This window comes from Chiloscyllium plagiosum, unplaced genomic scaffold, assembly GCF_037043375.1.
Source record: "Chiloscyllium plagiosum isolate Xiang-an unplaced genomic scaffold, Cpla_swu_hap1 HiC_scaffold_6, whole genome shotgun sequence".
NCBI lineage: Eukaryota > Metazoa > Chordata > Chondrichthyes > Orectolobiformes > Hemiscylliidae > Chiloscyllium > Chiloscyllium plagiosum.
In genome coordinates, this window is record NW_028270144.1 from 4,476,324 (window position 1) to 4,500,726 (window position 24,403).

Genomic DNA, 24,403 nt, shown 5'->3' on the forward strand with positions numbered 1-24,403 from the left:
CCTGCTCGGGTCCTTGATCCAAGGGAAATGCCCACCATTGGCCTTTCAAGTGTCGAAGCCTTCCCTGAAAGAGATGGTATTGGGATAGTGACCAAGGCTGCTGTTTTCTCCATGAGATTCCACCTGTACTGACTGCTGCAGTTTCATTCAGTCGGGTGTGGCATTGTTCTCAAGAAAGGGATTATATTTGTTAAATAGATAAAAGTTTCAGTTCTTGTTCATTATTCTCTACTAATGATGTGTACATAGTTTTTATTTCTGTGTTGTAATAAATATCAATACAAACTTTCTCACAATTTTATAACATAATCAGTCATAATTAAATACAATGCAACTTCTCCCTCTTAAACTTGGACTGCATTTTGTTCAAGACAATCAAAATCCTACCCATTAGAGCTTTGGAAGATAAGGTTAAGAACTTGTGGGAAACCAGTCCCAGAAGCTGAGTAATTATATCCCTGATGTGAAAAATAAGGATGTGCCACAGCCAGCTGAAAAACTAATTATCTCCATTCATATAAGCTCAGTTTAATCCACGCTTCTATAGGTACTTTTCCTTATATTAGTGCTGACTATCAACTGTCTTTAGTGTGCTTTATTAAAAATAAAATTATGAAGTAGCATAAAACATTAAAATGCTGAAACTTCACTAAGTGTGAGGAATCTAAGAACAAGCATCAGGAGTAAGCCGTCTGGCCTTTCGAGCCTGTTCCGCCATTCAGTAAGATCATGGCTGATCTTTTCGTGGCCTCATCTCCGCTTTCCCGCCCTCTCACCATCACCCTTAATTCCTTTACTGTTCAAAAATTAGCTTTATAAACATTCAATGAGGAAGTGTTAACTACTTAACTGGGCATGGAATTCTACAGATTCACAACCCTCTGGGTGAAGAGGTTCCTTGTCAAAATGTGTGGTGCTGGAAAAGCACAGCCAGTCAGGCAGCATCCAAGGAGCAGGAGAGTCAATGTTTCGAGCGGGAGCTCTTCATCAGGAGTTTAGGGGGGGCCCTAAGGGTGCTGAGAGATAAATGGGAGTGGAATGGGGCTGGGGGGAGGCAGCTGGGAATGCGATAGGCAGATGAAGGGGTGATGGTGATAGATCGGAGAGGAGGGTGGAGCAGATAGGTGGGAAGGAAGATGGACAGGTAGGACAGTTCAAGAGGGTGGTGCTGAGTTGGAAGGTTGGATTTGCAATAAAGTTGGGGGAGGGGAGATGAGGAAACTGGTGAAATTGACATTGATCCCATGTGGTTAGAGGGTCCCAAGGCGGAGGATGAGATGTTCTTCCTCCATATGTTGGGTGGCCCGAGTTTGGCAGTGGAGGAGGCCCAGGACTTGCATATCCTTGGTGGAGTGGGAGGAGGAGTTGAAGTGTCCGGCCATGGGATGATGGGGTTGTTTAGTGCGTGTATCCCAGAGAAGTTCTCTGAAGTGTTCCACAAGGTGGCGTCCTGTCTCCTCAATGTAGAGGAGACCATATCGAGAGCAATGGAAACATGTGTCAGAGTGCAGGAAAATCTCTGCGGATGTGGAAGAATCCTTTGGGGCCTTGAATGGAGGGGAGGGCGGAGGTGTGGGCGCAGGTTTTACACCTCTTGCATTGACAAGAGAAGGTGCCAGGAGTGCAGGGTGGATTGATGAGGGCATGGAAGGAATGGAGTCGCGGAGGGAATGGTTTCTACGGAACACAGATAGGGGTGGGGAGGGAACTATATCACTGGTGGTGGAGTCTGATTGTAGTTGGTGGAAATGGCGAAGGATGATGGGTTGTATCCAGTGTTTGGTGGGGTGGAAGGTGAGGACCAGTGGTGTTCTGTCCTTGTTGTGGTTGGAGGGGTGGGGTTCAAGGGTGGAGGTGAAGGTAGTGGAGGAGATGCAGTGGAGGGGATCATTGACCACGTGGGAGGGGAAATTGCAGTCCTTGAAGAAGGAGACCATCTGGGATATTCTATGGTGGAATTAGACTTCCTGGGAGCTGATGCAGGAGGAATTGGGATTTCTGCCTATCGCCCTGCTGCCCTCATTCTGCATTCCGCCCTGTGACAATTAGTATGTCATTTCTGACTTTTCACTTTTTTGAAACGCTGCAATCCTCCTTGAAGAACTTCCTTCTCAATTCGGTCCTAAATTTACTGCCCATAATTTTGAGACTATGCCCTCTTGTCCTAGTTTCAACTGCCAGTGGAAACATCTTCTCTATTTCTATCTTATCTATTCCCTTCAAAATTTTATGTTTCTACAGGATCTCCCCTCATTCGTTTAAAGTCCAATAAATATTATCTCAGTCTACTGAGTCTCTCCTCATAATACCCTTAACTCCGTATCAACCTAGTGAACCTCCTCTGCACCCCCTCCAGTGCCAGTACGTCCTTTCTCAAGTAAGGAGATCAAAACTGCACACAGTACTCCAGGTGTGGCCACACCAGCATCTTGTACAGCTGTAACATAACCTCCCTGCTTTTAAACTCAGTATGGAAGGGTTACTCTTCAGAAGGTCGGTGTGAACTTGTTGGGACGAAGGGCCTGTTTCCACACTGTAGGGAATCTAATCTAATCTAATCAATACCATTAGCAATGAAGGACAAAATTCCATTTGCCTTCTTAATTATATGTTGTACCTGCAGACCAAGACATGTTTTTGAATACAAGGTTATACACAGGGCTGTCTCTGTTCTGTCCTGATGCTGTCTAGTGTATTGAACTGTTTCCTCTAATGCCACTTCTATTAGTTGCTTACAGTGTGCCATTGATGTGCTTCACAATAATCCATTTGGTTGGCAGTTGTAAAAGAGATCAAACATGCAAAGAAAATAATAAATAAAATCAGGGAGAGAAAGATTTTTATTAATAATACAGTATAGAATGCAAAATATTATGGCACAACTATTTAACATTTTGAATAATTTTTTGAGTTATTTGATATTTTTAATCATATTGTTAAAATTTAGTTATTTGTTCAAATTAGAACTTGCATTTTGCAAGTAAGATTATACTCTCTGCAGGCAAAATCCCAATAATTTGTTTTGAGAACATATAATGTCCATTTAATATATTTAGAAGATACAGTATATAAAATAAATGGGACTTACCAATTTGAACATTACTCAATAAGTAAATGATGTGGTACAAAATCTGAAACTTTATTCAGTAGTTTGCATAAAAGAAGCTCAAGTGTGGTTGATTCCATTCATATGTAATTGAGAATAATTGTCCAGTTACTTTGGTCGGTTGTCACTGGCATAGGAAAAGCAGGTGCTATTATGCTTACACTGGCCCATTGATTTTTTTGTGTGTGTTTTTGAAAGGCACCGGATATTATTGTGGAGCTTCTTAATGCTGTGTGCTTGGCAGGAGAGGAGAAAGTGAGGACTGCAGATGCTGGAGATCAGAGCTGAAAATGTGCAGCAGGTCAGGCAGCATCCAAGGAGCAGGATCCTGCTCTTTGGATGCTGCCTGACCTGCTGCGCTTTTCCAGCAACACATTTTCAGCTGCTTGGCAGGAGAGCTGTGGTGTGTGTGAGGCTCCACTTCAATTAGTTCAAAGAATCATCACTGAGCGATAGAGTCTAAACTAAGAAGTTAAGGGCGGCTTAGTGGTTAGCTCTGCTGCCTCACAGTGCCAGGGACCTGGGTTCAACTCCAGTCTCTGATAGCTGTCTGTGTGGAGTTTGCACATGCTCACCGTGTCTGCGTGGGTTTCCTCTGGGTGCTCCAGTTTCTTCCCAGAGTCTAAAGATGTTCAAGTTAGGTGAATTGGTCATGGTAAAATTGCCCAGTGTCCACAGATATGTAGCTTACATGGATTAGCCATGGGAATTGCAGTTAACAGGTATAGGGTTGTGGGGGGTGGGAGTGTTGAATGTGAGTCTGGATGGGATGCTCTTTAGAGAGTCGGTGTGGATTTGTTGGGCTGAATGGCCTGTTTCCACACTGTAGGGATTCTATAAAAATGAAAAATGAATTAGAATACTTGGAGTATAGAAGAATAAGAGGTGAGCTTGTTGAAGTACATATCAGGGTAGATGTGGAAAGATTGTTTCCCCTTCTGGGAGAATCTAGGATCAGAGGGCATAATTTCAGACAGAAATAAGTGGAAATTCTTCTCTAAGAACACTAAGTAAAGCAGAAAATATTAGATCAAGAAAGGATAAAATAGCACAGAATTTCAGTCTGCAACAATAATCAAAACCTTAAGCAAAGCTGGCTCAAAGGTAGAAGGTGCTGGTGGTGGAGGGTTTTTCAGATTGGAGGCTGTGACCAGTGAAGTGCCACAAGGATCGGTGCTAGGTCCTCTACTTTTTGTCATTTACATAAATGATATGGATGCGAGCATAAGAGGTACAGTTAGTAAGTTTGCAGACGACACCAAAATTGGAGGTGTAGTGGACAGCAAAGAGGGTTACCACAGATTACAACAGGATCTGGGTGAGATGGACCAATGAGCTGAGAAGTGGCAGATGGAGTTCAATTCAGATAAATGCGAGGTGCTGCATTTTGGGAAAGCAAATCTTAGCAGGACTTATACACTTAATGGTAAGGTCCTAGGGAGTGTTGCTGAACAAAGAGACCTTGGAGTGCAGGTTCATATCTCCTTGAAAGTGGAGTCGCAGGTAGATAGGATAGTGAAGAAGGCGTTTGGCATGCTTTCCTTTATTGGAAGGGTTTAGAGGGATATGGGCCAGATGCTGGTAGGTGGAACTCGATTGGGTTGGGATATCTGGTCGACATGGATGGGTTGGACCGAAGGGTCTGTTTCCATGCTATTCACCTCTATGACTGTATGACTCAATGAAACTGTGTAAAATTACATTGTCAGGCCCAAATGTCTGTTCGGAAGTATTTACAGTATGTTGAAAAAAATTTACATCAAAATGCACCAAAATGACTCTCTTTGGTGCAATAACAGAGTGAATATAGCAGTTTTATGTCCTTGAATGTTGAATCTAATAGTTTACCAAAGCTTGTGATTGTACAGACAAGTAAAATAGTAACATGGTGACGGCAGGAGCAAATGTTGTAAAAAACATTCGGTTCATGAATGACATTTAGGGAAGTAAGTCTGCCATTCTTACCTGGCCTGATGTAGAAGTGACTCCAAACTCTCAGAAATGTGGTTGACTGTTAACTACCCTCTGAAATGACCAAGAAGGCCAATCAGTTCAAGGGCAACTAGGGACTGGCAACAATTTACTCAATAATAACAAGTACAGGTGACCTTCTTGTTTCTGTCCTAAAATTTGGACCATTCTCATTCATGACATTCACCATTAATTGTTGCATAAAGCTAGGTACTTCACAATTTATTGTTGAATAAGAGAATATTCTCATCCAAGTAGTTGAACAGTTTGTTTTAATTTTTAAAGTTATGTAGCGTTTACAACAAGTTTCAAAAACAGAACTCATGAAAAACCTTTTTTTTAACAATCTTTACTATGGTCTGAATAAGATGACAGGCATGCTAACTGTTGAAGCGCTAAATTTGCTTGGGCTGAACACAGTGATGTTATCCTTATAATAGCAGATAATTTGCAGGAGACAGATTTGAAAACCACAGCTGGAATACTGTGAACCTAAGGAATGTTGTACTGGCATTGGAAGCAATCCTAGAAGGTTCAATAGGCTGTTAGCAGGTATAGAGGTTGATTATTTTAGGCCTGAACTCAGAGTCGTTGAGATGTACAGCATGGAAACAGACGCTTTGGTCCAACTCGTCCATGCCGACCAGATATCCTAACCTAATTTGGTTGCATTTGTCAGCACTTGGCCCATATATCTCTTAACCCTTCCTATTCATATACCCACCCAGATGCCTTTTAAATGCTATAATTGTACCAACCTCCATTACTTCCTCTGGCAGTTAATTCCATACATGCACCACCCTCTGTGCGAAAAGGTTGCCCCTTAGGTCTCTTTTATATCTTTCCCCTCTCACCCTAAACCTATGCCCTCTAGTTCTGTACTCCCACACCCAGGGGAAAAGACTGTCTATTTATCTTAACCTTGCCCCTCATGATTTTATAATCCTTTATTAGGTCGCCTCTCAGCCTCTGAAGTTCCAGGAAAAACAGCCCCAGTCTATTCAGTCTCTCCCTGTAGCTCAAATCCTCCAACCCTGACAACAGCCTTGTAAACCTTTTCTGAACCCTTTCAAGTTTCACAATACCCTTCCAATAGGAAGGAGACCAGAATTGCAGGCAATATTCCAACAGTGGCCTAACCATTGTCCTGTACAGCCACAACATGACCTCCCAACTCCTATACTCAATGCTCTGACCAATAAAGGAAAGCATACCAAATGCCTTCTTCTTTATTGTATTTACCTGTGACTCTACCTCCAAGGAGCTATGAATCTGCACTCCAAGGTCTCTATGTTCAGCAATACTCCCCAGACCTTACCATTAAGTGGTTGGAATATTGAAGAATGAGAGGTGACCTTTTTAAAGCATACTGAGTCTTAGGGGACTTGACAGGAAAGGTTGGTTTCGCCTTCTGGGAGAGTCTAGGATCAGGGCATAATCTCAGAATAAGGGGTCACATTTAAGACAGGAATGAGCTCAGAAGGTTGTGAATCTGTGAAATCCTTTACAACAGAGTGCAGTTGAGTCTAAGGAATTAAGTTTATTCAACACTGAGACAGACAGATTTTTAATCTTTAGGGAATCAAAGGCAGGAAAGTGAAGTTGAAGATTATTAGATCAGCTATCATCTTAGTGAATAGTGTAGCAAACGTGATGGACTGAATGGTCTACTTCTACCCTTCTGTCATATGATCTGAACCATACACAGTGAACAGGTTGTGACATCAGTCAATGCCTAATGTTGTTTCCATGCGCAACCTCCATTTTGAGCTTTAGTTTTTCGATGCACCTATTAATCATAGAGTCCCTCCAGTGTGGAAACAGGCCCTTCAGCCCAACAAGTCCATACCGACCCTCCATAGAGTATCTCACCCAAACCATTCCCTTTTCCTATTACTGTGCATTTACCCCGACAAATGCATCTAACCTACACATCCCTGAACACTATGGGCAATTTAGGATAGCCAATTCACCTAACCTGCATTGTGGATGTGGTAATAGATTGGAGCACCCAAAGGAAACCCACACAGGCACGGGGAGAACATGCAAACTCCACAGAGCCCTGATGAATGGCTTTTGCCTGAAACGTCGATTTTCCTGCTCCTCGGATGCTGCCTGACCTGCTGTGCTTTTCCAGCACCACACTAATCTAAACTCTGGTTTCCAGCATCTGCAGTCCTCACTTTTGCCTTGCAGCAATTGATTGGTCAATCGCAGACATTATCAGACATTTCTCAGAGGCAGACATCGGCATTTCATGCATGTCAAGGTTGGGCTTGCAACCATCACCTTGGACTGTAAAATTCAGGCCAGTGTCACAGTTTAGAATAAAGGGTCATCCATTTTGGACTTGTAGAGTGGTTTTTTCACTTAATGGGTTATGAATCTCCAGAAGTCTATATCCCAAAGGATGATGAATACTTTGTCATTGAGCATATTCAAGATAAAGAACGATAGATTTTTGGGTACTAAGGGAATTGAAGCTTGCAAGAATAATTTAGAAGGTGGGGCTGAGGTAGAAGGCCAATATTGATCTTATTGAATGATGGAACAGCCTTGATGGACTAAATGACCTCATCCTAGTTGTATTTCTTGTATTCCTATGTACTTGCCATTTCATGTCTTCTGCAAGCATGGGTGCAATGAACCAGTTACCATGAATTGTTGTTGCTGATGATCTGCATTTCTTTCTTTGAACGTTTTCTGTTATTGCAAACCTTGTGTTGGTGAATGGTTCATGGATCAGAGAAGCAATTGATGTATCCTGCAGGGAGCATTATACAAACTGTGTTTGAGAAATGGAGACTAAATTTGTGTTGGTTTATTGTTGCTCCTAAAACTCAGTGTTTCTGCAAGAATGCACCGCATGTTTTATAGTGAGGAAGTATTTATAATGTACAAAAATATAGTAAATGGATCTCAGTATTTATGAAAAATTCACAAGTTCTTTATGAAGACGTATTCTTTTGTAACGTTCAAACAAATAATTACACATAATGTATAATAAAGAGGTGTCCTTAGATTCTAAGAATGAGACATCTGATTTTTCTCTCTATACACATTTTATTTTCAATAACTTTGTAGTGGACATGACATTTAATAGCTGAAAATGTGTTGCTGGAAAAGCGCAGCAGGTCAGGCAGCATCCAGGGAACAGGAGAATCGACGTTTCGGGCATAAGCCCTTCTTCAGGAATTCCTGAAGAATGGGCGGCACGGTGGCACAGTGGTTAGCACTGCTGCCTCACAGCGCCTGAGACCCGGGTTCAATTCCCGCCTCAGGCGACTGACTGTGTGGAGTTTGCACGTTCTCCCTGTGTCTGCGTGGGTTTCCTCCGGGTGCTCCGGTTTCCTCCCACAGTCCAAAAGATGTGCAGGGTCAGGTGAATTGGCCATGCTAAATTGCCCGTAGTGTTAGGTAAGGGGTAAATGTAGGGGTATGGGTGGGTTTCGCTTCGGCGGGTCGGTGTGGACTTGTTGGGCCGAAGGGCCTGTTTCCACACTGTAATGTAATCTAATCTAATCTAATCTAAAGGGCTTATGCCCGAAACGTCGATTCTCCTGTTCCCTGGATGCTGCCTGACCTGCTGCGCTTTTCCAGCAACATATTTTCAGCTCTGATCTCCAGCATTTGCACACCTCATTTTCTCCTCCATGACATTTAATACTCAATCTGCAGATAAAGTAGTATTAAAGCAGGGATGACCCAGGTGAGTTTACTTGTCAGTCTGTTTTAAAGTCGATATAATATTCCTATCAAGGATTGACTTGTTCTAAATACATGCCAATTTTCACAATCAAGTCTTTTCATTTCTCGAAAAACAGTCATTAAAAACAATTTCCAGGCAATGCAAGGATTTTTTACTTGCTATGAGTATTTCTCACTTTTACCATTGACATAACATGAAAAAAAAATGCATTTTAGATTTCTGATGGTCCAGTCTTCCAGTATCTAAATGGTCATAGAGTCATAGAGATGTACAGCATGGAAACAGACCCTTCGGTCCAACCCGTCCATGCCGACCAGATATCCCAACCCAATCTAGTCCCACCTGCCAGCGCCTGGCCCATATCCTTCAAACCCTTCCTATTCATATACCCATCCAAATGCCTCTTAAATGTTGCAATTGTACCAGCCTCCACCACATCCTCTGGCAGCTCATTTTATACACGTACCTCCCTCTGCGTGAAAAAGTTTCCCCTTAGGTCTCTTTTATATCTTTCCTCTCTCATCCTAAACCTATGCCCTCTAGTTCTGGACTCCCCGACCCCAGGGAAAAGACTTTGTCTCTTTATCCTATCCATGCTCCTCATGATTTTTGTAAACCTCTATAATGTCACCCCTCAGCCTCTGACGCTCCAGGGAAAATAGCCCCAGCCTATTCAACCACTCGCTATAGCTCAAATCCTCCAACCCTGGCAACATCCTTGTAAATCTTTTCTGAACCCTTTCTAGTTTCACAACATCTTTCCGATAGGAAGGAGACCAGAATTGCACACAGTATTCCAACAGTGGCCTAACCAATGTCCTGTACAGCCGTAACATGACCTCCCAACTCCTGTATTCAATACTCTGACCAATAAAGGAAAGCATACCAAACTCCTTCTTCACTATCCTATCTACCTGCGACTCCACTTTCAAGGAGCTATGAACCTGCACTCCAAGGTCTCTTTGTTCAGCAACACTCCCTAGGATCTTACTATTAAGTGTATAAGTCCTACTAAGATTTGCTTTCCCAAAAAGCAGAACTTCACATTTATCTAAATTAAACTCCATCTGCCACTTCTCAGCCCATTGGCCCATCTGATCAAAATCCTGTTGTAATCAGAGATAACCTTCTTTGCTGTCCAATTTTGGTGTCGTCTGCAAACTTCTTAAACAGTGGCACCACGTTTGTCAACCTCCAGTCTTCCAGCACCTCACCTGTGACTATCGATGATACAAATATCTCAGCAAGAGGCCCAGCAATCACTTCTCTAGTTTCCCACAGAGTTCTAGGGTGCACCTGATCAGGTCCTGGGGTTTTATCCACTTTTATGCGTTTCAAGACATCCAGCACTTTCTCCTCTGTAATATGGACATTTTTCAAAATGCCACCATCTATTTCCCTACATTCTATATCTTCCATATCCTTTCCCACAGTAAATACTGATGTAAAATACTCATTTAGTATCTGCCCCATCTCCTGCGGCTCCACACAAAGGCTGCCTTGCTGATCTTTGAGGCGCCCTATTCTCTCCCTAGTTACCCTTTTGTCCTTAATGTATTTGTAAAAACCCTTTGGATTCTCCTTAACTCTATTTGCCAAAGCTATCTTATGTCCCCTTTTTGCCTTCCTGATTCCTTTCTTAAGTATACTCCTACTGCCTTTATACTCTTCAAAGGATTCACTCGATCTATCCTGTCTATACCTGACATATGCTTCCTTCTTTTTCTTAACCAAACCCTCAATTTTTTTAGTCATCCAGCATTCCCTACACCTACCAGCCTTTCCTTTCACCCTAACAGGAATATACTTTCTCTGGATTCTTGTTATCTCATTTCTGAAGGCTTCCCATTTTCCAGCTGTCTCTTTACCTGCGAACATCTGTGCCCAAACTGCTTTTGAAAGTTCTTGCTTAATACTGTCAAAATTGGCCTTCCTCCAATTTAGAACTTCGACTTTTAGATCTGGTCTATCCTTTTCCATCACTATTTTAAATAGAATTGTGGTCGCTGGCCCCAAAGTGCTCTCCCACTGACACCTCAGTCACCTGCCGTGCCTTATTTCCCAAGAGTAGGTCAAGTTTTGCACCTTCTCTAGTAGGTACATTCACATACTGAATCAGAAAATTGTCTTGTACACACTTAACAAATTCCTTTCCATCTCTGTGTTTGGAAAGTTAAAATCCCTGACCATACCCACCCTATTATTCTTACAGATAACTGAGATCTCCTTACAAGTTTGTTTCTCAATTTCCCTCTGACTATTAGTGTTAGAAACAAAATTCAATAAAATTTAGACGAGACCACCAAAGCTGGAAACAATACAATTTATTCTACGATCTTGCAACAAAGGACCCCAATTGCAGAAAGCAATTGAAGTGATGATTATTCAAACTATTACACAGTTATACTTTTGAGCTACGTGAGGTCACCTCTTCCGATCCCTACATTACGCAATCTTTCTTACTATTTCGCCTCTGCCATCTATGCTCCACGCCCATTGCCCCCTTCTTTCCAAGTTGGTAATTTTCCCCCTTTGCACTTGCTGTCATAAGGCTAAACTCTTATCTCGATGTTCCCTTTGTAACTTCTTTCATTGTCCCTAGGTACATTTCGTTCTTGTACATACATCTTAACAATGTATCTTTTTCATGCTTCGCTTTTTGCTGAAACTGTTATTTTAAACATTATGGTAAAAGGAATTATTTTCTTTAATAAATCTACATTAAAGTTAGTTCTTAATTATCCATAATTATGCACTGAAAAGAAGAGATACTTTTCCCTAAATACCTGCAGAGTTAATAGTTCTCTTGTTGTACCCCTTTTTTGTATCCTTTTTCTATATCTGCAAAAACAACACTTTTCCCCATTTCTAACAACTTCCCCATTTCTTTTCTTTTACCATTTGTTGTTTTTGCAATTTTATTTTGTGCCCTCTTTTCACTCTATGGTGCAGAGGTTCACAATCTTGCCATTTCTGTCCTTTTAAGTCTATCTTTTTCAAACTCCAGGAGTAATCTGCTACTCTGTCTTTCTTGCGCTTGTAGTGTTGTCCTCCCAAAGACATTACCAGCTTAGTCATTATCCATTTTAATACATTGAATCCTAACAGTAAACCTACAATTATTAGTAATACATGTATGCCTAAATCAGCTAACCATTTTCCTCAACTGGTCAGTCTCCAGTCACCCCCTCCCCATCTTTCATCCTTTCGGAGTTCATCCGCAATTTCTCTTATATTGTACTATTTCTGCCTTATCTTCCACTGTGGAAGAGGTGTCTGGGATGAAGGTGCAGCATCCCTTACCAATCAGCGCACAAGTTCCCCTTTTTTTGGCCAAGAGATAGTCTAAAGCCATTTGATTCTGCAAAGCTGTTAGTCTTGTTGCTATCATTTCGGTGGTTATGGCTGATATCTGGGATTGAGTTTCTCCCATTGCACCGGTGGTATCATTAATTAAATTTTCAAGAGCAGCTGCCAGTTTCTGTATTTCCACCCCTGCCCTTGTAGTGCTGTAGTTTGGGAGTAGTGTCCACAGCAGACGGTCTCCTTCGGGGACCTCTCGGGTCTTACGTCTTATCACCCCCCTCTTTTCTTAGGTTGGGCTCATGTTTTTCTATTCGGAGGTGAGGGACTATATAAGCAAGATAACAGCAACCACTCTAGCCTTTCTTGTTTTAAGGCAATGCTTCATCAATTTTATTACATGCATTTATTTCCACACATTTGGTCACACGAATGTATTTTTCCCCGGGAATAAATGGATAGGCCTTCAGACCACATACCCAATATGTCCCATTCAATATTTGGGGAGTGTTCGTGGCAGTGGCTTGGTTGGTATGGATGCAAGATGATTTTCCTAATTGGAAGGGTGCAGCATCATTCCGATTACAGAAACAGGTGGTATTTACTGCTCCTTTTGGTGGGGAAATTCTAAGGCTATCGATAACACCCTGGGTTTTCAGGGCTGGCCTTGGGAACCATCCCGCAAAGTTATATTTGCTCCTTTAAGATTCCTACTTTGTATTATTTAAGCCCGAGTCAAATTGTTGTACGTCGTACATTTCTCTTTTGGTGAGCGGTATTACGGAGGTGGGGATCCCAGATTCGCCATGGTGTGGGCCCTCTGCACAGACCCAACACTTGGCAAGTCCCTCTTGTTTGGCATAATTTTGGCATAGTGTAGTGAAGTGATTTTTCCCGCTTCCTTGAACAGTAGTACTACTAACGTCATAATACTACACCAGTACTCACCCATCTCTGAATCTTGCCTATCACCCTATCTTAATCCTTTAGGCACCAGGGAGAGGTGAGTTCACGCAACCCTTACAATAAATACAATATATATATCATCAAACATTAAAAGAGTCTTTTATCTTAGTTCATTCCCTCTTTCTCAGCTTAACTTTCAGAGGGTTGTCTATAGGATGAGCGTGCCACTCCGCCAATGGGGCGTCACAGGACCTTTGACGCGAGTGTGATGACTCCACCCTTTCTCAGCAATCCGGATAGCTGTCTCAGTAGTCAGGAGAGTTAGGAATGGTCCCTCCCAGCTCGGGTGGAGTTTGGTATCTTTCCAGGTCTTGATCAGGACCCAATCATCCGGTTGTCGAACTCAAGTGGAGGTATCTGGGTCAACAGACCCTCCTTCCTAAGGACAGACAAGGAAGAGCTGAGCGCCACAATATAGTTCTTTAAAAACTTATAATTGACCTCTACAGTTGGTAATTCCCCTCTTCCACCCAAAAAAGGTAATCCAAAACATCACGTTATAAGGAGAGAGGCCTATATCATGTCTAGGAACAGTCCTAATGCGTAGCAGTGCGATAGGTAAATATTTTGTCCATGGTAATCGAGTCTCTAGGACTAGCTTAGATAATTGCTTCTTTAAGATTTGATTCATTCGTACCCAGAGGAGGGTGGGTGCCAAAGGGGTGTGGAATTCTAGCCATTACTTCTTGTAAGATCTTGGAAGTAAAATGACTACCTTGGTCTGAATCTATACTTTCCACTATTCCATATCGTGGGATGATATGTTCAAGGAGGGTTTTCACCACTCCTTTTGAGGTGGCTAATGACATTGGGAAAGCTTCCACCCACCGGGTTAAGTGGTCTGCTAAGACCAACAGGTACTTCTGTTTTCCCACTGGGGGTAGTTCAGTGTAATCCACCTGTATACTTTGGAAGAGTATCACTCCTGAGTTCCTTCCTCCTTTGAGCCTTCCCTTATTATTTTATACATACTTAGAATCAGTGAAAATTGTCCCATCCCGATTCTCTAAGTGTTTTAAAGCTTGGTTTAACACGTACAATTCACAGGTCTGGGCTGACCATGTGTTTGGCAGCCGGTCTGCCTCCACTGTTTGGTTTTTGTTACCGTCCACTACTGCATATCCATCGTGTCTTTTTCCTTCCACTACTCTCGATGATCCATCTATAAACAATCTGTCCCCGTCATGTAAAGGTAGATCTCTCAGGTCCTGTCTAATTTTGGTTTGATACTCTATGATATCTAAACAATCATGTTCTAATTCTCGTTTGTCTAAAGGTTCTCCCTTCCATAAGAAGGTAGCTGGGTTTAGATAGGTGTCTGTTGCTAACACCAGGTCATCTTCTTCCATCAGGATGGCCTCGTCAACCATCTCCCTGACTTTTGGTTTAACACAGTTCTGACTTGATGGGGGGGGGGGGGGGTGGGGGGTACTAACTACTATAAGGCTGCTCCATCTGCTGTCTTTGCAGCTCCAAAATGTTTTAGTCCCTTTTCCCCCTTTGCAGTAAACAACAGGGCACCCTGAAGATCTAAAATTGTAGGTATTAGGGAGTATATCACTGCTCCTTGTGGATTCAGGGTCACTTCTTTAACTACCTCATCGACCAGTCTACTTCCCCTTACTTCCGGTTCATTCCCCTTCTGATGTCCGTTTATATGACTCCAAACGCATATTTGGAGTCTGTACATATTGTTCCTTTTTTGTTTTCTAAGGTTCTAAGAGCTCTTTCTAGGGCATAGAGTTCACAAGTTTGGGCTGACCAGCCGTTAGGCAGTCTTTCAGCCTCGATACCACTTCCCTCTATCCCGTCTACTACAGCGTATCCATTATGCCTTTTACCCTCAATCAGCCGGGAGGACCCGTCGATAAACAACCGAGCTCCCGCATGCAATGGTATGTCTCTTAAGTTCATTCACACTTTAGTCTGATATTCAGTAATATCAAGGCAGTCATGTTCTGGATTGCCAAGGGCCACCCCCTCTCTGTTTGTTTACCAGTCACTTGTGACTTCTCCCCCTGTTTCTGTAATTGTTTTTTTTTTCGAGCACATTCATTTTTAAGAACCTCAACAGATTCCATAGCACCATTTGCAGTTAATTCAATTCCCAATTTGGTCAAAATCTAAATTTAAGTTGTGAGATGCACATCAGGGCCCAACAGGAAATCTGGAATTCGAGTCTGCTGAAACTGTCCTGGAAGTTTAAATTACCAAAGGGTTGATTTCCAATTCCCTAGACCTTCCACTAAAGTGAACCAAGGGTCAGACACCTGGTCCAGATATGCAGGGATTTACCCAGGTACTTGCCCAGGAAATTTTACACTGTTTAATACCAATGTCTAATTCAGAGATTTGCAAATGTAACTCAATTGAACACCACAACCAATGTTCCCAATCACCCACTCAAGCCAGACCAATGCAATTTCACCCTGGTCTGACTCAACATTCTTCCCTACCTGTACTAACACAACCAGGTTATAGACACTGCACCACCAGCCCCAACCCCATCTCCCACCACCACATTCCTGGCACTATCTGACTACCTTCCTGAGTCAGTCCAAGTCCATCACACATTCAATCCATCCACTCACCCAATCATTAACACTCTGAAAGATTTGTGACCTTTAAAACACATCTAAATACAGTAGCTAATCTTATCAAAAGTAGATATATCCTCCCTTTGTACATCTTCTGCAGTACCTGTTGGTCTTCAGTGGGCATGGCTGTCCTTTTCGGGACAGGTAGTCAAGGCTGATGAATCAGAAAGAGCTTGTGTTGCAGAAATCTTTGCGGCAATGACAGTGCATGTGGTATCAGCAGTGACCAGAGGATCTAGGCCATAATAGTTCGAAAAAGAGGTGGAACAATTAATAAATGATGAAATGAGGAAAATTAAAATGTTTAAAGAGGATAAGCAATAGAAGCAATGAACTGTGTAAATACTTCATACAATTCATGTTTTAGCTGTTTAATTACAGTTGATGTACGACAGTCATAAAGTTATCTCTGATGTTACAGTAATTTTAATTTGGTACTGGTGTTTCAGTTTTGTTCCTCAATAGGCAAACTGCAAACAAACTCAAATGTTTCCCTCGGGAGATGAGAGTTTCTCCAACCCTTTGAACTGTTTAAGGGTTCAATTATACCCGCATGGGCCCCAGCTGTGCCTGCCTCTTCGTAGGATATGTGGAACAGTCCATCTTCCGCAGCTACACTGGCACCACCCCCCACCTTTTCCTCCGCTACATCGATGACTGTATCGGCGCTGCCTCGTGCTCCCACGAGGAGGTTGAACAGTTCATCCACTTTACCAACACCTTCCACCCGACCTCAAATTCACCTGGACCGTCTCAGACTCCTCCCTCCCCTTCCTAGACCTTTCCATTTCTATCTTGGGTGACCGAAGCGACACGGACATTTACTATAAACCGACCGACTCACACAGCTACCTGGACTACACCTCCTCCCACCCTGCCCCCTGTAAAAACGCCATCCCATATTCCCAATTGCTTCGTCTCCGCCGCATCTGCTCCCAGGAGGACCAGTTCCAATACCGTACAACCCAGATAGCCTCCTTCTTCAAGGACCGCAATTTCCCGCCAGACGTAGTCAACGATGCCCTCCACCGCATCTCCTCCACTTCCCGCTCCTCCGCCCTTGAACCCCACCCCCTCCAACCGTAACCAGGACAGAACCCCACTGGTCCTCACCTACCACCCCACCAACCTCCATGTACAGCGTATCATCCGCCGTCACTTCCGCCACCTCCAAAAGGACCCCACCACCAGGGATATATTTCCCTCCCCTCCCCTATCAGCGTTCCAAAAAGACCACTCCCTCCGTGACTCCCTCGTCAGGTCCACACCCCCCACCAACCCAACCTCCACTCCCGGCACCTTCTCCTGCAACCACAAGAAATGCAAAGCTTGCGCCCACACCTCCCCCCTTACTTCCCTCCAAGGCCCCAAAGGATGCTTCCATATCCATCACAAATTCACCTGCACCTCCACACACCATGTATTGCATCCGCTGCACCCGATGTGGCCTCCTCTATATTGGGGAGACAGGCCGCCTACTTGCGGAACGTTTCAGAGAACACCTCTAGGACACCCAGACCAACCAACCCAACCACCCCGTAGCCCAACACTTTAACTCCTCCTCCCACTCCACCAAGGACATGCAGGTCCTTGGACTCCTCCATCGCCAGACCATGGCAACACGACGGTTGGAGGAAGAGCGCCTCATCTACTGCCTGGGAACCCTCCAACCACAAGGGATGAACTCAGATTTCTCTAGTTTCCTCATTTCCCCTCCCCCCACCTTGTCTCAGTCAAATCCCTCGAACTCAGCACCGCCTTCCTAACCTGCAATCTTCTTCCTGACCTCTCCGCCCCCACGCCACTCCGGCCTATCACCCTCACCTTGACCTCCCTCCACCTATCGCAATTCCAACGCCCCTCCCCCAAGTCCCTCCTCCCTACCTTTTATCTTAGCCTGCTGGACACACTTTCCTCATTCCTGAAGAAGGGCTTATGCCCGAAACGTCGATTCTCCTGTTGCTTGGATGCTGCCTGACCTGCTGCGCTTTTCCGGCAACACATTTTCAGCTCTGATCTCCAGCATCTGCAGTCCTCACTTTCTCCTTCAATTATACCACATCAGTTATGTGTTTGCAGTCCTCATACTCACACAAGTTGTTTCTCTTCAATGCAGAAAGAAGACGCATTAACAGTGCACTGTGCAGTCTTGAAGTACAACAGAATTTGTAATTCTTATAAGTGAAAATAGTTGCCTTTATATTTTCCATATCTTGAAGGTTAAAAAATTTAATATTATATTGTCTTTTTTCATAGTATGTGCAGAAAACATGGAGAAGAACCTTAAGCAGATGGAAAAGCAGCTTCACCAGCTTGAAAAGGATTTGGAAACTTTTCCACCACCACAGGACCTGCATGATAAGTTTGTAACAAAGATGTCCATATCCTTTCAGTCAACTAAACACTTCATGGAACAATGTTTGGTTAAGTCTTACTTTTTTAATTTTCTCCTTGAAATGCATAAGCAAAGCTGCATTATCACGGATCTTAATCATTTTGTAAACTTAAGACACCTTTATATGTGAGTGAATGAATGAATGTCTAGTATAACACTGGAATATTATAAAGGAATTTTAAAAATTGATTTATCTTATAGAATAATGGTAGTTCTATTTTGTCCAAAGAGGATTTACAAGTAAAGTACAATTCATTACTAATTCCATTTTAAGCTTTAAATGTTACAGCATAATCACCAGGCATGTCCATGATATATCCAATGAAGTGAATTACAATAGCTGTGGTTGATCCCCTTTTTAATTTGAACTGATTCAAGTGAAAGTAGACCAGCACTCAAATCTTTTATTTAAGCAGTTTAAAAGTTAGTCTATTTTAAGCTATTGGTGAAGTTTGTTTAAGAATTAAGAGATAAGACTATTAACTAGAATTACAGACACTATAATTTTAAAAAGTACAGATAAGACAAAAGCATAGTTATGAAAGGAAGGTCACAGTAATTCTCTGCAATATATCATAGGGTCCTGTTGTTTGAATTTCATGTTGTTGAAATGAAGAGGTGAAAACCTGAAGCCAAATTCAGCAGCTACAATGACTTCTGTAGTTGAATAGCTAATGTTTTCTTGCTCAGGTAGGTAGACCAGCAAAATAGCAGATTTTAGGAGGGAGAGAAGATTCCTTGCCATTCGTCAGTTCAATGGTTCTGACACTTTCACACTGTCTGAATTTCCTTCAACAGAATAATATTTGGTTTCTGATAAAATTAATTTACCCTAAATTTAAAACTATTGTCCCAAAAATATTGTAATCTTATAGACCCCATGTTTCAAAGAGTAGTAATGAAAAATGTGATGACTCAGTAAAGAATTCATTTCTGTTGAACTCAGATTCCAATTGATGAAGTGATATAACATAAACAATTCATGTAGAAACTCGTGCTGGTGCTTTGTAAATTTGCTGAGTATTGTAGCTTTCAAATTAATCATGTTCAGATCAGTGGATCAGTGCTATATTTATTTGACAATATTTAACAAAAGAGACCGATCTCTAATAAAAATAGACAAGCAAAGATAATTGGAAAGCAACTCTATCAACAGAAGTCAGAATAGACTCAGAAATACAAAAAGGATGACTAGTTTAATGGAACAATTCATCATCCTTAAAAGTGGCTTTATATGTACACTTCTGGCTACTTTCATCGCAATAAATAGATTGGGAGGGTGAAAAATATAATGTGATCCAAGCTGCACTTGGTCAACAATCATTTATTAATGACCAGAACAACATTGTTATGCTTAATACTTTGGGCAATATTGAAAATGATGTAACATATTTGACTAATTTTATACAACATGATATATTAACTAAAACCAAATTTAGTTCATTTGTTTTGAATGGCATAACTTATATGCATTAATTAAAATGGGCAGAAAATGAGAGAAATCAGTAATTGCAAATTTCATTGTTATAAGTGTAGGATATCTTTACCCAATTATGTATCTATAATGTTGAATGTAATGGCTAGGTGCTTTTAAATGTGTAATGAGGGACATAAATGTACTTCATCATGACAATTTTAACTTTGCCATTCTTCATTGGTAGCTCCTTGATCTATGATACATTATTCCAGTTTATGGGGTCCACAGATGCAGTCAGTTTTTTTTAATCTCATGATTTTTTTCATAGTTACCGACAAAGTAACTTAAGGAGTGAAGTTTTTTTGTTTATAAACTCTAGCTTTTGCTTACATTGCATAAAATAATTGTTTTGTCCTGTGCATGATATATGATTTAGGAAGTACAGAGTTAAGCGACTTCACCCCAACGGATCAGGTCTAAGCTCTACATTCTTGCCACATTCAGTCATAAATCGTGGTGGACAATCAAACAGTTCACTGGAGGAGAAGCTTCCTAAATATCCCATATTCTATGATGGAAGAGCTGAGGCCATCAGTGCCAAAGGTAAGGCTGAAGCATTGATAGCAATCTTCAGTCAGAAATGGATGATTCATCACGACCTCCTCCACAGGTCTCCAGAATCAGTCTTCAACCAATTCAATTCACTCCACACGATATCAAGAAACCTTTGGAGGCAGTGGATACTGCAAAGGCTATGGGGCCTACAACATTCCCACAATATAATTGAATACTTGTGCTCCAGAACTTTCCACATTCCTAGCCAAGCTGTTCCTGCACAGCTACAACATAGTATTTACCTGACAATTGTGAAAAATTGCCCAGGAAGAGTCTGTACACCAAGGCAGGACAAATCCAATCTGGCCAATTACTGCCCTATCAGTCTATTCTCAATCATCAGGAAAGTGATGGAAGGTGTCAACCACAGTGCTATCACGCTGCACCTGATCAGCAATGGCTACTCAGTGACATCCAGTTTGGGTTCCACCAGGGCCACTCAGCTCCTGGCCTCATTGCAGCCTTGGTTCAAACATAGACAAAAGCTCTAAGTTCCACAGGTAAGGTGAGAGTGACAACCCTTGACATCAAGGCTGCATTTGATTGAGTGAAACATCAAGAAGCCCTCGCCAAACTGGAATCAGTGGGTATCATGGGGCAAACTCTCTGCTGGCCAAAGTCATACCTAGCATTTAGGAAAATGGTTGTGGTTGTTAGAGAGCAGTCATCTTAGCTCCAGGACATCTCTGCAGGGAGTGTCCTAGCCTCATCTGTTTTCAGCTGCTCCATCAGTTCATCCATCCATCATAAGATCAGAAGTGGGGTGTTCATTGATTATTGCACAATGATCAGCACCATTCGTGACTCCTCAGATATTGAGACAGGCCATGTCTAAGTACAACAAGATCTGGACAATATCCAGACTTGGACTGACAAGAAGCAAGTAAAATTCATGCCACATAAATACCAGGGCATGACCATCTCTAATGGCCACTCAACAAAAAAACCATCCTCAAATATCACAGACTACACTAATGCAAACTTATAGTGAATGTGACAGATCGACAGTGTGGTCTTCCAATGTGAAATGTAAATCTGAAATGCTAAGCCCAGGTGAGACTTGATTAAATTAAGTTAAATGATAGAGATAATACAACAATCATGAATGCTTGAGGTTATAATTTTTAATCTGATTTCTTGGACAGTAAGAACTCGGCACCCATTTTGACTTCCACACATGGTTTTTGGTTAAAGCGCATGCAGTGTGTTTGGCTCATGCTGTAAGTGTGACACTGACATAACACAGTTCTCCACTGCAACCTGTCCATTCCCTTTACTGTTTAATACTCAGAACCATGATAAGCTGCCTGCCTGTCCTGATGCATTTCTAATGTAGCCACAGAGGCTGACAGCCTGTAACCTAGCACTGAACAGCCTGTGCAGCGAAAAGCAATGTAAGGCACACCTCCAAGTCAGTGTAAAGTTGGTAAATGTTGTAAAATGAAACTTGGAGCCATGAGATGTATCCTATGTAAATACATGTGTGTCCTGCATGCAAAGCAAATGGCAGAGATGCACGATTTGTAGGTATTCCTGGGTTCCAAAATGAAGTCCTGAAGGGCTAAAGTGGTGTGCGAATTGGTTAAAGAAAGCTATGATGATATAATGATTCGGAGATGCCGGTGTTGGACTGGGGTGTACACAGTTAAAAATCACACAACACCAGGTTATAGTCCAACAGGTTCCAATTAAACCTGTTGGACTATAACCTGGTGTTGTGTGATATTTAACTATGATGATATAGTGTGACTGGTGGTTTGCTGATAGCAACCTGTGTAGATGAGGGGTGGAAGAGAATGATGTCCATGGAGCATGAAGGTTTATTCTGATGAAGACTGCATTGGATGAAGTACCAAAGGTTCAAATGATGAGTTGTTGCCTCCAAGCAACTACTGTTGCTTTCATTTCAGGAATTAGCGCTGCATAATTTCTCAGGAAAGGACAGGAGAATTAGAAGCATAGATTTGAGGAGATATGGGTTAGTAATGAGATTTGATTGTATGGGAATGAGGTAGCTACTGTTCAGTAGTTAAGATTCTGAACTCACCATTGCAACCTGAAGAGCAGTGTTTTTATATTTTTGCTCATTTTTTCCACATTTCTCACCTCTCCCACACCACTGACAGTTAGGGAAAATTCCACCCAATGTATCCTTACCTATGGAAATAGTTCAAGTCTTAAGAAACCTGGTGAAGAATTCACTTACCCAGTTATTCACCTAATTAAGCAGCAAAATCTAACTCATTGTTTTGGAAGGTTTAAGTCTGGTTTATGGTATTTTTTTTCTTTGTGGTTCTGCTACTGTTATGCTAACTAGTACAAAGCTGAAAATGCGTTGCTGGAAAAGCGCAGCAGGTCTAACTAGTACAAAACTCAATTCACTGATTCTCCCCCATAATGGCTAACCTACATTTGGTCCCGGTCCAGCAATGTCACTTTTGACATGTTCTTTCTTGTTGTGCAAATCACACAATGGCCTTGCTAGCTTTTCTGTTCTATAATCTTCTCCAGCATTGCCATTCTCCAGTATCTCTGAAGTTCTCTAAAACTGGCCTCTTGCCCATGCCTGACTTCAATTGCTCTACCATTGATGGCTGCAATTTCAGCTATCAAGGTTCTAAACTCCACAATTTCTTCTAAATCTCTCTCCTTCTTGAAGATATTCCTGAAAATCTATAACTTTACCATGCTTTTAGGCTACATCTCCTTAAGTGCCTTGGAGTAAATTATTGTTGACGATCTATTCTTGATATATCATGATACTGTTTCTTTCTTTCTGTTAGAAAAACTGTAGTGTTAAAGACAGGTCATTTTACAGTAAACATCCCAGTTTGTTTTGAAGCAAACTGGCTAGGAATATGGTTCGGCACGTCAGATATCAGAGGGATTTAGCAAGACGTTCAACTTAAATGCAAAACAAGGATGGGTCTTATTTAAATATATGTCTGATTAACATATGATTGCAAAAGATATTCAACCTCCTTATTCCAGTCAAATTATGGTAATGCATTCTTCTAATAACTGAATAGTGAGCATTGTTAAATCATAAGAATGGATATGTTATTGAGGTAGTGATGCATATAAAAACGAAGTAGTGATATCAGTCGTGTGCAAGAGAGTGTGAAGAAAAGATGGAATAGTCTGCACATGTGTGAAATGTACTTGCAGGGTCAATACCAGTTTCCAGAAACATACAAGAACCAGACAGTAGTGACTCATAGGTAAGGGTGAACCGTGACACGCCAAAAATTATCAGTAGAGATAAGAACAGAACTTTTTCCAAAGTGTAAAATAAAACCTGAATCACGAGGTTTATGACAATGCAAAACAAATTTGAAGTTATTTGAGACAAATATATACACCAGTGAGACTCTGTGGGTATTCAACAAATAACCAAATTAAGATTAGCACCTGCAGCCTTGTGTCTTACATAGGATACATGTCATGGCTCCAAGTTTATTTACAACACTTTATATTCTTGATTTTTCTGCATTTTCTAATTTGTCTGTTGTTTGATTTGCTAAACAGAGCCTGCTATACATGTTATGTGTTACTAGCCCCAGTCACTCCCCAGTCTTACTTACTGGGTTCCAATGCACAGTTGTTTCCACTTCCCAGCCTCGGTTATTGATTTCCAAGCCCACCAGCGTCTTGCTTCACTTACTGACTGCCAACTCTTACCATTCTCTGGTCTCAGTTCTCTTGACAAGGAAGGGTGGTGGAGGGAAAGGAAAATGGCGTGGAAAAGGAGAAATAACTGCGGGAGCAGGGTGAGGCAAATGCAAATTGTAAACTGAGAGGAGACAACATACCCAGGATGGAGCAATAACACAGCGTGCGAAGGACTGAAAAGGAGGCATGAAGGAAGGAACAGTGTGGAAAGAAGGAAGGCAGTAAGGGAGGCATAGAGGTTAGGAGACAGCATGGAGGGAAGAGCAATTGCATGAGGGAGATTGTCGGTGTGACCTGGGACATATGATATTGGTAAGGAATGATAGGGGTGGATGGAATGGGAAATGGCACAGGCAGAAGAGGTGGAATGGGGAATAGAACAAAGATGATATGAGAGGGATGAAATAAATGAGATGGATGTGACGTGGATTGGAAAGGATGAAGTGGCATGGATTAGGGATTTTACAGACGTATTGTTGCAATAAAGATACTAATTTCAACGCAGATGCTTTAGTGGTCTCTGTTGATTTGGTTCACATTGCAGTTTAACTCCATGGTCATAACTGTTTATTTTCTTTCTTCCAAGAAGGAATTATGAAGAGTATAACCGCTATAAATTTTACAGCATGCCATTGTTCCTTTTCACTTATCC

The 24,403-nt window shown here is 41.9% G+C and overlaps 1 protein-coding gene across 2 annotated transcripts in view; it reads left to right on the forward strand.

The window, feature by feature from the left end:
• The window catches only part of diaph3 (diaphanous-related formin 3), a 582,462-nt gene that overhangs the window by 425,908 nt on the left and 132,151 nt on the right, over positions 1-24,403 (forward strand). For both annotated transcript variants that reach the window (XM_087987864.1, XM_087987865.1), the window contains one exon: positions 17,909-18,032. In XM_087987864.1, the coding sequence (XP_087843990.1) occupies positions 17,909-18,032 (124 nt within the window). The remainder of the gene's footprint in view (positions 1-17,908; positions 18,033-24,403) is intronic.